This window comes from Nanorana parkeri, unplaced genomic scaffold, assembly GCF_000935625.1.
Source record: "Nanorana parkeri isolate BGI_ZX_2015 unplaced genomic scaffold, ASM93562v1 scaffold301, whole genome shotgun sequence".
NCBI classification, from domain to species: Eukaryota; Metazoa; Chordata; class Amphibia; order Anura; family Dicroglossidae; genus Nanorana; species Nanorana parkeri.
In genome coordinates this window covers 371,418-384,816 of record NW_017306569.1, presented here as the reverse complement: position 1 = coordinate 384,816, position 13,399 = coordinate 371,418, and the positions used below count along the sequence as shown (strand labels likewise).

At 40.0% G+C, this 13,399-nt stretch overlaps 1 protein-coding gene across 1 annotated transcript in view; it reads left to right on the top strand.

Annotated features, from left to right (window-relative positions):
• ASB15 (ankyrin repeat and SOCS box containing 15) overlaps window positions 1-11,727 on the top strand; it is a 14,606-nt gene extending 2,879 nt beyond the window's left edge. The window contains exons 2-9 of the mRNA XM_018557747.1: window positions 4,964-5,019; window positions 5,098-5,229; window positions 6,472-6,630; window positions 7,769-8,014; window positions 9,033-9,204; window positions 9,944-10,511; window positions 11,255-11,408; window positions 11,552-11,727. Coding sequence (XP_018413249.1) covers window positions 4,964-5,019; window positions 5,098-5,229; window positions 6,472-6,630; window positions 7,769-8,014; window positions 9,033-9,204; window positions 9,944-10,511; window positions 11,255-11,408; window positions 11,552-11,727 — 1,663 coding nt within the window. The remainder of the gene's footprint in view (window positions 1-4,963; window positions 5,020-5,097; window positions 5,230-6,471; window positions 6,631-7,768; window positions 8,015-9,032; window positions 9,205-9,943; window positions 10,512-11,254; window positions 11,409-11,551) is intronic.
• Window positions 11,728-13,399: the final 1,672 nt, after the last annotated feature.

Genomic DNA, 13,399 nt, shown 5'->3' with positions numbered 1-13,399 from the left:
CCCCCCCCCCCCCGCCAGTTTTTGTTATTTGCAAATATGTATTTTCATTGGTTCTGTTGCTAAACCATGGAGCTCGGAAGCAATTTGTACAAAGATGATCCCCATGGCCTAGGTATGATATCTATGTTATACTCTCATCTTTTTGACCCCCCATAATACATTTCCAAGTGGGAGGCAGACTTGGGATTCCCCTTGAATGCGGAAACCTGGTCACAAATTTGGGAAACTAACAAGTCCTATTCTAGGAATGTTTTCACTCTTGAAATTGTCTATAAGGTGCTCTTTTAGGCGGTACTTTGTGCCCATGTGAGTGGCGAACATCTTCCCGGGGGTCATCCCATGTATGCTTCCGTGGTTGTCCTGTACCAGGCACGTATATTCATACATGATGTCACTGCCCGGTGGCTCAAGCCCAAAGGTGTTTAGACATGCTGCCATTATATTAGGCCGTCCTTTGGATGTGAATCCCAGCGTGGCCCCCCTCAGTCGGAAACCGAACAATGTTCCATTACAACCCTTTAAGTTGCTTACCTTTCTTTTTACAGCTGCTAAGTAACGATCGCTAGATCCTGGAAACCCAGGCACCTGAACTTTCATGAAGTGAAAAACAGGGTGAAGGAAGCTTCTTGAAAAAATAACCGCCACACAGTTGGACAGAATGCCCACCTTTCATAAAATTTGGAATTCTTGGATGAAACATTTTTTACCCCCAGGTTTCGATAGACAGAACCTGAGTATCTGAATGACCGGGTGGAATAGGCTTGGGATTGCACTAGGGCTTCTGATTGTTTCTCCCCCTGCGGTCCCCTCAACTCCTTTATCCTCTGTACTTTCTTCACTCTTTCTACCTTTTTTATTCCCTTTCCTCTTCTGTTTTTTTTGGCCCCTAGGGCCCGCTTTCTTGTCTACCCCATCTCCTCTGTATTTTTCTTAATCTGTGTGTCTTTTTGTGTTTTGTTGTTCGTTGTGTTGTTTTGTGTGTACAGGCCCTGGCTCACTCTAAGTATTTTGTACTGGTGGCATATGGTTGGATGGCCCACATTTTACATCTTTGAATCTGGGCAGTACTTCATCCCCCAGAGTCGGTCAACTCGAGCAATGGACTAGTTCTACACTTCCTCTGTCCATATGTATGTCACCCATGATTTTTCAGCCTGTCGGCACGTTTTTTTTTTCTTGGCATCAAACTAATTAATTTATGTTTTTAATATCTGCCTGCTTTAGTAGGTGTTCAGCTTTAATTTTACATTTTTAGCCTGTTACTGTCTGAGTTCTGCACATTTTAAATTATTTTTGTTTTAGTAGCAAGGAAGTTATTTTGATTTTTTGTTTTATTTTTGGCCTAGCTTGGAGCCCATGCACATTTGATTGCTGGTTGGTATAATTAGTCAGCATTATTCCGTCATGACTATAAATGCAGAAATGCCTGTGAGAACTGTGGTGTTTTAATAGCACACAGAAAATAGGAATCCTTGAAATTGTATGTGTAGTTTAACAGATTCAGATAAGCTTATATAAGTTCCATCATCTTTGTCTATGGAAGTGAACGATGGATCATGTTTAGGAAATAATTTGTGAAGGATAAACTCTATTTTCGGTACATCTTATACTGGGATCAGCCAGGATATAAGTGCCAGAGGTTAATTACAGAACCCAAGCAGTAGGATTAGCACTTGGCATGTCATTTTCACTATCATGTTCCGTCCAGTGAGTAGGCGTAGATAAGAAAAAGTGCACTTGTATAGAGGAAGATGGATCAAGACTATTCTCAAGATGCCATACTTACAACTTTAAAAAGTCACTGGTAGACAGGTAGCCATGAAAGGGAAAAGATGTGGAACATTGAGAAACATAAGAAGGAAAGTATCAATTTCAGGTTGACTGCTTGACCACCTGTCACGCGTGCAGGAAGTGAGATTAGGTCCCTCCAGTGCAGACACAGAAAATAATAAAAGCCCGGAATAGGTTATATCACTACTCAGCTTTACTAAAAATAAAAAAATCTTATTAGTTTTAAATGTGAAAAGATTTCCCCCCTCACTTCCATTATGTGTAACAAGATAGGTAGTTAGGGTAAATCTCCCCTGCTGAGGCCACCCCCTTCATCTTCCTCAGCTGCTACATCACTAGTATGTCTCTGCAGCTCTAAGGGCCCATTCACATTAGGCAGACCACTGAGGTGCGTTCACACATGTGTGGTAATGTGCATTATGTTACACGTTAATGTGTGTTTCATTAAAGCAGTATATTTTTTGAACGGGCTGCCAATGCACCAACATTATTATTATTATTATTATTATACAGGATTTATATAGCGCCAATAGTTTGCACAGCGCTTTACAATATAAGGAAGACATTACAGTCACAATACAATTTAAGACAAGATGGTAAGGAGGGCCCTGCCCGTGAGGGCTTACAATCTAAAAGCCAACATGAACCAAAATACAGACAAAAACCATTTAGTGCATTACTGTGCGTTGTGGTACACTGCAATACATGTGCATCACCTTAGTGAATTTGGATGTCAATAAAAACGAATGACACTGCAACCCACTAATGCATGTATTGGTGCCGATTTGAGCCGTGGCCGGTCCTTTTGGCACCTCCCTGCTCCACAAAAGTCAATTGAAAAATCCAAGGAGCCAGGTTGAAAATTGTTGGCTGGACAGTGACTGCACTCAATCTTATGCAGTCACAGGTGCTGGTTGTATCTCGTTAGGGGAGTTTCCTCCATCCAAGTGTTTAGAATAGATAAGGGGAGTCAATTGATTTCTCTCTGATGTCTCTTTAAATCATCTTTATATTTGGTTTAAATCGGATGTTCTTGAGCAACAAAGCACGTTGTAATTAGGCAATGCAAACTCAATAAAGACTGTAGCGTTCTCCTGACAGAATAGATAGACTATTCACCATAACATAATGGAACAAGTTTTCAGATAATGGCAATGCTTCAAACATAGTCCAGCAGTTAATCTTCCAGAGCTCAGTAAATACAGGCTTGGAAGGAATTCAGCGTCATAGACCAATAATGTCTGACCATCTGGTTAACACAGAATAGTCTAGGTTTAGAAGCTCATTCTCTGGTGCCAAGTACCTGGAATTGTTGTGCATGGATAAAATTAGGAGAAGAACATCCTGCTTTAGAAGTATTGTTATGCAAACAAAAGATCATCCATTGTCCACTCACTTAAGCGGGTGTTATGGATTATGTTTGGTGGGTGGTTATTGATTTCATGTATTGTAAATAACATTGAAGTACAAGAATGCCAGAAAGGTCAATATAATAAACATTAGCATGTGACTTTCTTACCTTCTGTTGCCACACGAGGAGGATCCTTGTGGTAGTTCTGACCCAGTCTGACCTAGAATTTTAGGGGAGTGTGGATGTACATATCAGCAATAGAGGGGCTTGGTTATCAAGCGTACTAGTTGTGTTGTTCCAAATGGGAAACGTACAGGTTCACTTTAAAGAGAAAGTATAGTCTATTTTCATTGAGAACTTATTTATATTGAATTGCTAACCTCAAAGTAGTTTTCAATGCGACTTTCACAGTCTCACATTCTTGACCTCCAGTATTTAAATGTGCTACATGCAGATATTTGTACATTAGCTATCAAATGTGGGGTAGTTTAACCATTACAACCATTCCTGATTGTGAACTTGTGCCTAGACTATGCGCATTAAAGTATTTATACTGTATATCCAAACAATCTGTAAAGACGCTTTTAAAACAAGCCCATTTACCTTTGTAGCTATAGGTATTGTGGAGAAATTCACCTTCTAAGTTCAAAACAAAGGCACTGAAATCTAAATTCCCCTTTAAAGCGGTACTAGACGCTCAGTCTCTTTTTTACATTAATTTACTGCTAGCAAGCAGTATAGTATGCCCCAACATTTATAAATGCTGCAGTGTGGCCAAACATTTAAAAATCGACCCTTTTTGGCACCATTTGGTCCTGGCTGCAGAGCACAGCTTCCTCAAATGTTCGTGTAGGAGATGATGCGTACTGGCGCATGCGCACTTGAGGTTACAGGAGAGGAGGAGTGGTTTACACTGTGAGACAATGTGAAGCAGTGTACGCACACCGGGAGCGTGCACACAGGGGTGTCTCCGTGGGACTCTGAAAGAAGAAGGAGACACCAAAGCATCGCACCAGCGCTGAGGGGACAACTTGAAACAACTGTAAGGAAGAAGATGTACATATCAAGAGGCATCACATAAGGTAAGTCTTTACACTAGCATTAAGGGGGGAAAAAAACATAGGCTTTAGAGCCACTTTAAGTCTTCATTCCCTGGTTACTTTCTATGGTGAGCAAAATCCTGGCAGCCTGCCAGGCCTACAGTGTAAGCACACAGCAGATATTTATAAGTTGTTAGAAACTGACTGAACCCTGACTTTGTTGTGATCTTTGAGAATTAATTACTTCACAGTTCATGCAGCTAGAGAGCCTTGTTTTATATTGCTTCTTAAGAATATGTAAATATATGTTAATATCCATAGACTGGACATGTGCTCTTTAGCAGTTGTTTATAGTTATAAAATACCTTGACATCTATTCTGCTAATGGTTCATTCAAACCCAACATGAAGTTTAAGTCTAGTCAACTGGGTTACCCATTGACTTCTTATATCTTTTAGGAATATGTAGTCAGTGGTGAGATCTCTGTGTCTTATTTCCTGGTCCTGTTGCTTCTTATTTTGAAATTTTGGGTGTCCAGTTCCCTAGTTGCATTCTTTATAATACACCAGCAACTCATGGTGCTTTAAAACATCCTTTTGCAAATGTGTTCTTTATGGTTTAGTGGGTGATGACCCACTGAATGAATTTCATGAATTTCATTAGCAGCTACTAAAGATAGGAAATCAATTTTGGTTGTGCTGAACCCTTAATTTAAAAAAAACTAAAACATATCCTAACTACCCAGTACACTAAATACGCATAATAACTTATCTTTTTACAGTGGGTTTGTACCAACAAGTGAAGTAAACCGCAAAATTGTGGCTGCTATAAAACAAGGTAAGTCAAAGAAGTGTTTTTAGCAGTCTCATTGATGCAGCCATAAGATAAGTCTGAACTGATGTATACTGTGTTTAGGAGAGATAACAGAACTCCAGAAATACATGCAATATAAGTATGCCCTGGACGAAGCTGATGAGAAAGGCTGGTTTCCTCTACATGAAGCAGTAGTCCAACCAATCCGGCAAATTACAGAAATTGTTCTTGACGGTAAGGCGCATAGAATAAAAACCATCCCAGGGACTTTTCTTTGAAGATATTTAAAAAACTCCAAAGGGAACTGGATGGACTTCTCCTTTGAGTTTGAAGTATTGCCAATGCTACAATAACCAATAAATAATTGTTACTAACAATAACAAATATAATCAGTGTGGGTATGGTGTTTGTGCACATACCGGACATTATGTTTTTGAGTCCTATTATGAGGATCAATACAGAAAAACAAAGAGTATCAGTATTAATTGAGTCCATATTTTCCACATGTTGTGACAGTGCTATGTTTTGTCATGGTATGATAAGGGTTAGAGGTCACCCAGGGTTTTCCTCCAGACAGATTGAGGAGCTCCAGGATGCTTGTTTCATTTGTAGAAAACTGGATTTACAGTTTTCTCCAGGATTAGCAGATCCTGGATTGGGTCCTGGAGCCTGGGGGCTTTGTAAAGTATTGGGTTGGTAGTTTGTATTTTGCTCTCAACCAGCTTCTAGATGGTGCAACTGTGCACAACCTATATGTGAGGAAGTAGGCTAAAGTTTAGGGGTCCGCCTAGGAGGGCTCCATCTAGGACACAGGTGGGCTAGTGCAGCAGGGCTAGTGCAGGAGTGTGTATGTGAGTACAAAGCATGTGTAAGAATGTCTGGAGGATACAGACAAGGGACTAGGAATGAAGCCAGACCAGTGGCGTTGCATACCAGGAGGCTGATGAGCATTTTGTTTTGTGGAAAAGAGATACTGAAAACCGCTGTGAGAGTAACCTTTAGTGTGATCTGAACTTTATTTTAACCAAAGTGGGCAAGGACAGCCCTGAAATAGGAACCTAAGCCAGTGGCTGTATCCTAAAGCTCCTACCATTTGAAGCTAGTTCTCACTAGGTTTACCCCCGTATATAGGTGAACAATTGTTGGTGGAGCTGGATTATTATGTCTCCATGGTGTCACAATATTTTCTCAGGCACCCTCACCCTTCCTAGCAAAGCAACCTATCACCTTCTACAAACTTGGGAATAGACATTTTTGGTAGAAAAGTAACTTGCTTTAAAATGATTGATGAATAAAATTAGGAGGAACCAATTTTTTTTATTGGCAGTTGGCTATATCACAGAGAGATTTTTATAGTGGTAGTCTATTCTATATTACAAATATGAATGGCATGAATGTTAGTCTGTAATCTTCCCAATCTGTCAATCGCAGCATTCCGCACTTACTACTAGAAAGTAATTTGCTGTACTCATATAGCCATATATAAACCACAGTGTGAGCAGAAGACTAATGATGGAGAAACACCACTTACACTTGCTGCAAAATCTGGACTAGTTGAAAATGTGAAGGCACTTCTAGAGAAGGGCGTTTGGCCGAACACCAAGAACAGCAGAGGAGAGTCACCACTTCTAATTGGTAAGATTTGCTACAGGAACGCCCACAAAAAATAAGAATGTGAACATAGAATACACACTATATTTCTACATACATTCTATATTCTGTTTGAAGAATTCTACCATATTATTTTTTCAGCTCATATTGATATGATTTAGATATTTTCAATTTAAGACATCAGATTTGTCCCATTATAATGTCTTACGTCTAGAAGCTTGTGTCCTTGAACTAGCCATATGAACATTTTACAAAGGGCAGGTACAATCAGTAAATTACATCTAACTTGATCATCTTATTAGGTGCATGTTGTACTGCTTTGGCTGCACTTTACTGAGGCCAGATATCTGTACAAATGTAGCAAAATATTCAAAAACACAGTAAAAAGCACATTAAAGAGGTGCACTGAAATTCAGGGTTTTATATTACTATAGTGTAAAGATGACCATACATGTAGGGCTGTCCCTAGACCTAGACTAGAGGCAGTGGGTTGCTGGTGGGGCACATTCCCGAGGGGGGGGTTTAGCAGATGGGGGCTCTGGCTGGTGTCCCGTCCAGCTCACTAATATCATTGGTTGCCAGGAGCTGGGTGGAATGTCCAGGTAGCTAAGAGCTGGGCGTGGAGATGTGTATGACCCTTGCACATCTCCCTGCCCAGCTCTTAGCAACCTAGGACACTCTGGCTAGAAAGGGGGGGGGGGCAGGCACCCTGCCTGCCCCCCCCCACGTGACCCAAAAAGATGCCGCCTGAGGCAACAGCCTCAAGCTGCCTCATTATGGGGACAGCCCTGCATACATGGAACAAATTTTGACCATTTTCTACTGGATTTGGCCTAAAATAAAACCCTGCGGGCTCAACTAACTTTGATCTGAAAATCGAAGTAGCTGGGTGGAAATTTGTAGTGCATACAGCCAATCAGCTGAAGCTGAGTATTCTGACAGCAGTAGATTCCACACTGTTGAGGATGGCAGAATCAAGTAATTTCTATCATTCAGCCTGCACAGCTCAACAAGAAATATCTTAATGTGTATGGCTAGCTTACATTTGGCCTGAGAAATAATACTTCAGTACATAAGGCCCTAATTTCTCTTTAACGCATTTTAATGAAAAAATTGTGTTTGTATTTCATTCTTATTGTAACTTGTTGTTTCTGCTTTCTAGCCATTAGGAATGGAAATTATGATATGGTGGTTACTCTGATAAGTTACAATTGCACCATTAACCAACCATGTGCCAGGCGTTGGTCTGCAATTCATGAAGCAGCAAAGCAGGGACGCAATGACCTGATCTCCGTACTCATAAAGAATGGTGCAAATGTCAGTCTTAGGGATGGCTTTGGAGTCACACCGCTGGGAGTAGCTGCTGAGTTTGGTCATTGTGAAGCACTTGAACAGTTAATTCACAAGGGTATGTAATTATACAATTCATATTTTTCACTTTATTTATTAAACATTGTTACACTGTAGATTGTAAACGTATTGTTTTAAAGCAGAACAGAGAGCACCATAGACTGTCTTTACTTTGAAAATTCCAGGGCACAGAAAAAGTGTGCTTTCAGGCACTTGTCTCTAATAGGAATAGATGGCGGAGAGAGGTCAGCTGTAGACTTATAGTGGTAAGGAGAAACTGGAAAACATGTAAAAAGGAGCCTAAAGCACCACCTGCTAGCTGGGTATAAGAATACAAAACACTGGCATGCAATATTTTATATTTGCCTGACTTAAATAAGAAACATATTATAACATATTAGATTGTAAGCCCTCAGGGGCAGGGCCCTCCTTACCATCCTGTCCTGAATTGTATTGTGATTGTAATGTCTTCCTTATATTGTAAAGCGCTGCGCAAACATTTATCAAGCAAATTAGTGACATCGTTATTTGCAAATCTGGCTTCCTCTTCTTCAGGAAAGTCTCAGAGACAGGTTTATAGTCCTGTAAGTCTGCATTTCTGGGCAGCCAAGTGCAACAGCTTGCAGAGATCTAAGACAGATTTATTACTAAAGATGTGACAGATTTTCACTCCAAACAGATGCAGAATTAAGAAGTGGTCGGGGTCAGGTTTTATTCTGTTGCAGAGCATCTGAGGAAGGACTTTATGACTCATGCTGTAACCTTGTAATAAATCTCATAAATGATCTCACTTCCCCCTATTTTGTTTCCCAAGGGACAGAATTGATAAATGCCCCCCACTGTCTATTCTTAAACGTTGCAATCCAGTGTTCTGCATACCACTTTTTCTGGTTTCATTTCAGCTCTGTTGAATATACTGTATGATGTCTCCTCTGATGTGTCCTTCATCTAGTGCTGAACTGCTGTTTATTTCTTTTGCACTGATAAAAAGATGCCTTCTTTCTTTATAGCCCAGTGTTCATGTCCATGTCACTTATAGTAACTCCAATATCTAACAGAAGTAATTTTGTTCTTAGGCGGTGACATTAATTTAGAAGCGGATGATGGGTCTACAGTGCTGTCAGATGCAGCTGAAGGAGGAAACCCAGATTGTGTGGCTCTTCTCTTGGAGTATGGAGCAAGCGGCAATGTGCCAGATAAAGAAGGATATCTCCCTATACACAAAGCAGCTTACAGAGGACATTACCTGTGAGTGAACCTATTATTTTATGATGACATCTTTTTCTAGAAGGCTCTTTATATCAAGTGTCTATAAAACCAGAAGCAACCAATGAGATTCTAGCTGCCATTTTTTTAGTGTAAGCTAAAAAGCAATCTACATGATGCAGACATCTGCTAGTCATTTTTGGTGCATTGTAGCGGCATAGGTCCCAGAGAGATTTAGGAACATGTAGGCTAGATCTCCCAAAGCCTTGTGTTCTTAGTCCAACTGAAGAAGCCAAGTATAACAAAGACTTCTCAACCTGGGAAAGTAGATTGAAGCCAATATATTGTAAGTCTATCCCTTTTAAATTAGCTCTGAGCTATTATATATTGAGAAATGTTGCATTGCTTGGTGTAACCCTGACTAAGGTATACCTATAAGGCCCATTTCATACAAGGGATCCTGTGACTGGCAACAACTTACTTTTTGCTATGGAGTTGTTTCCTCGCTAGCTGGACCAGTAAGATGCCAATCCTCACTAGCAAGTGAGATTTGGTGGTGTCCTGGGACAGCAAGGGAGTAATTCCATCAACGTAAGCTAAAGTCTTTTCTTGCTGATTCTTAACAATAAAATGATAGTTTATGTTTTTTACATCAAGCTAAATAGCTTGTGTGCTATTCATGAAATATAAGGGCAACAGCACATTTTCACTCTTTCATGCATATTTAGGTGTTTTTTGGTGCATGTTTTAAAACCATAACTATTTACATACTTTCTCCTAGAGCAATAAAGTACCTTATTCCGGTGACATCGCCACATGCAATTAAAAAAAGCGGTTTAAGTCCCATTCATTCAGCTACGGATGGCCAGAGTGTGCAGTGTCTGGAGCTACTTATTGAAAACGGCTTTGATGTCAATGAGCTTTTGGCTGAACACATGTCTGATAACTATGGAGATAAAAGGAAAACATCATTATTTTTTGCAGTATCCAACAAAGATGTTTTGTGCTCTGAGATGTTGTTGAAGGCTGGTGCACATCCAAATATAGACCCTCTAAACTGCCTGTTAGTGGCTGTTCGCTCTGGAAACCATGAAATAGTGAGGTTGCTTTTAGCTCATCAGGCTGATGTCAACTGTTATTTCACAACAGTGAATGACACTCATTTCCCTAGTGCAATGCAGTACGCCCTTAATGATGAGATCATGCTACGATTGTTGTTAAATAACGGATATCAGGTTGAGAAGTGCTTTGATTGTATGCATGGGGACATTTATGGTGGCTCATATATATGGTCAATCTCTGAAGAAGTACTACCGGGCTGGACATCATGCATCATAAAAGACAGCCATGTGAGTATGCACACTGTGCAAATAAATCATGGGTTAATTTATGAAATTGTGCAGAAAGAAAAGTAGCTGCACAGACCCCAGCCATCAATCAGATTGCAGCTGTCATTAGTAAATGTACTCCTGTGACCCAAAAGAGAAGTAACGCAAAAAAAAAAATACTGTTTAATTCTTTGTTGCATCCCAGTACTGATAATCTCCAGCATGCTCATTCAGCCACTTCAAGTCCATCTATCGGTGGCTGCATGGCGTTTCTCCAGGGTGGGTTTACTGATGGTGATAACAGTGGACCATGCCTGCATAATGTGTGTTGAAACTGCAAATTGTAGTCTCTATCAGAAGCCCAAATGGCAGGGTGACAATGCAGGAGCACAACTGGAAGACAGGAAGGGAAAGCTGTTACCTGTAACAGTAGGCCCTGAACAAGGACCTTCATGGCAGGATCACCAGGTATTATTTTAATGAAGGCTGCAGATTAAAAAATACTGAACACAGATTTTAGAGATTATGTTTATACCTTCTGTATATTACTTCATGTAAAATAAAGTCTTAGTGGAGCATACAACAGAAAAACAAATAACTAAATACGGTTTCTCAAACATATTAAATACATCAAAAAATACTAAAAAAATATTAGTCTTTAGTGACAGAGAATGGAGTGAAGCATGAGGGTCAAGTAAAAGTATATATAAAGCAAACATATATGTAAAATGTATTTCATTTACCTGTTCCTCTGTTTCTTTCAGTTCTGTGACTTTATTACTGTGTCCTGGATGAAGCATTTGGTTGGAAAGGTTATTAGGGTGTTGGTGGACTATATGGATTATGTTCCAATCTGTACAAAAATGAAAGCCACACTTGAAACCCAGAAGGAGTGGGCAGAGATCCAAGAGATTATAGGTAAAATAATGTTAGAAGTGTTATCTATCTGTATAGATGATGATGATGATGATTCATTTTAAGAAGGTCAATGTATGCTACATATCTTAGAACCAGATCATGTACTCATTCTTTTTTCTTTTTATAATGTGCTATGCCTTTAGGAAATCCACGTCCATTAAAGCACTTATGCCGCCTTAAGATTCGTAAATGCGTTGGGTTGGAGACATTGCAGAGTCCATCAGCAATGAAGAGATTTCCTTTGCCACCACTTCTTAAGTCTTATTTGTTATATAAAGAGTATGATTTATATGGGAAGGAACTGCAGTTTGACACGTGATAGTGAGTGGAATTATTCACACAAAGGTAATTTCATATTGAGAATGAGAAATGTTTAAGATGAAGTCTGGTACAAGGGTGCAACTGTAGCCATAGCAAATCATGTGATTGCTACAGTGCCCAGCAGTGAGGGTCCCAGTACTGCCTCGCTATGTATTCATTTACAAAGGGAACAATGGCATAAATATTTATATTACAAAATGTGCATTGGAGTGAAAGCAATTATTATGCTACTATTAATAAAGAGTTTGTGTTTGCGAATGCAGTAATCCATAGCAACGAATCAGACTTCACACTGCAAGTCAGACCCATACAAGATGGATTGTGGTTAGTTTCTAGAGTTTAGTACGCCTAAGATTTAGAACTTTTTACAGCAATGAAGCCAGTAGATATTTGCCTAAGAATGGCCAATTTTTGGTGGAAAAGCTTTTAGGATGGAGGTTGCATAGTCAGGAGACCCTGTCATTGTACATGATCCCATCAGAATATCACTTATTATTCATAGGAGAGTATAATATTTACATGACCTGACCATCATATCTCTCTTCTAAAGTTTACCTGAATTGTATATGTTGACTATATTACCATTTTATAAATAAAGTTGCACACATTCATGAAAAAAAGCTTCTTTTCTTTTATGACTATTACATTTTAGTGTTGAATCAGTTTTTATTAAGTTTCATAAAAGAAGATTCAGACAATGCACATAATGGCTCAAACATTAAATCACAGTGTTGGGATACAATATGAGGGAGGGAAACTCTCATTGGCACAGCGTTGACATCGTTCAGTTTGCCCGACTCGCCGTAGTTGGTTAATTTATATGAGCACAGAAAAAGGAACAGTAAAACCAACATTACACCGAATCTGTACGAGTGCTGTGCACAACCTTTTGATCAAACATTTCCAGGAGCGCCCTATAGGGCCACCTGATCCTGTGCGATTTGGAGCTAACCTCTTTAATAGCATATATTATAATCTTCTCGTGCACCGTCTGACTTTGCAGTCAGATTAGAGAAGCATTTAAACAGAGAAAAAGCGGGGAAGACAGGATAGAAGGAGAAGGACGGGGTTAAGGAGGGAAGGCTGGGATTGGGGGGGGAGGGGGGTCATCAAACAGCAGTCACCGATGTATTATGAGGGCGGGTGTTTCCTAATTCCTACCGTGAGATTGAGGTTAGAGCAGGGACTGGAGGTCAGCCGAGGCGGAGAAATGTAGCCATATACTCCATTGTGACATGAATTTGGATAAGGTGTTATTGTCTGTCGCCAGGAGCTCCTCCATGTGCATAACATCATTTACTAGGCTAACCCATTTGGAAATGGGCGTGGCGGTCGTTGTTTTCCAAAACATGGGCATCACCTGTTGAGCAGCAGACAGGAGGTGCCTAAGAATCATTGCTTTTTGGGCTTTCCGGGATCCCGGCAGGAGTGACAGTAATGCTATAGTCTGCGTGGGCGCCAAAGTGTCACCGTACAAGCGATTATAGATCGTAAAGATCTTTTGCCAAAATGGGAAAACTAAGGGACATGTCCACCAAATGTGTAGGTATGTGCCTCTTACCTCATTGCAGCGCCAGCAAGTCTCAGGAGAAGAAGGGAAGATCGACTATTACATTTTAAATAGTGAAGTACTTGTTTATTTTGTCATTTATGCCTATGTTTCCCAATTG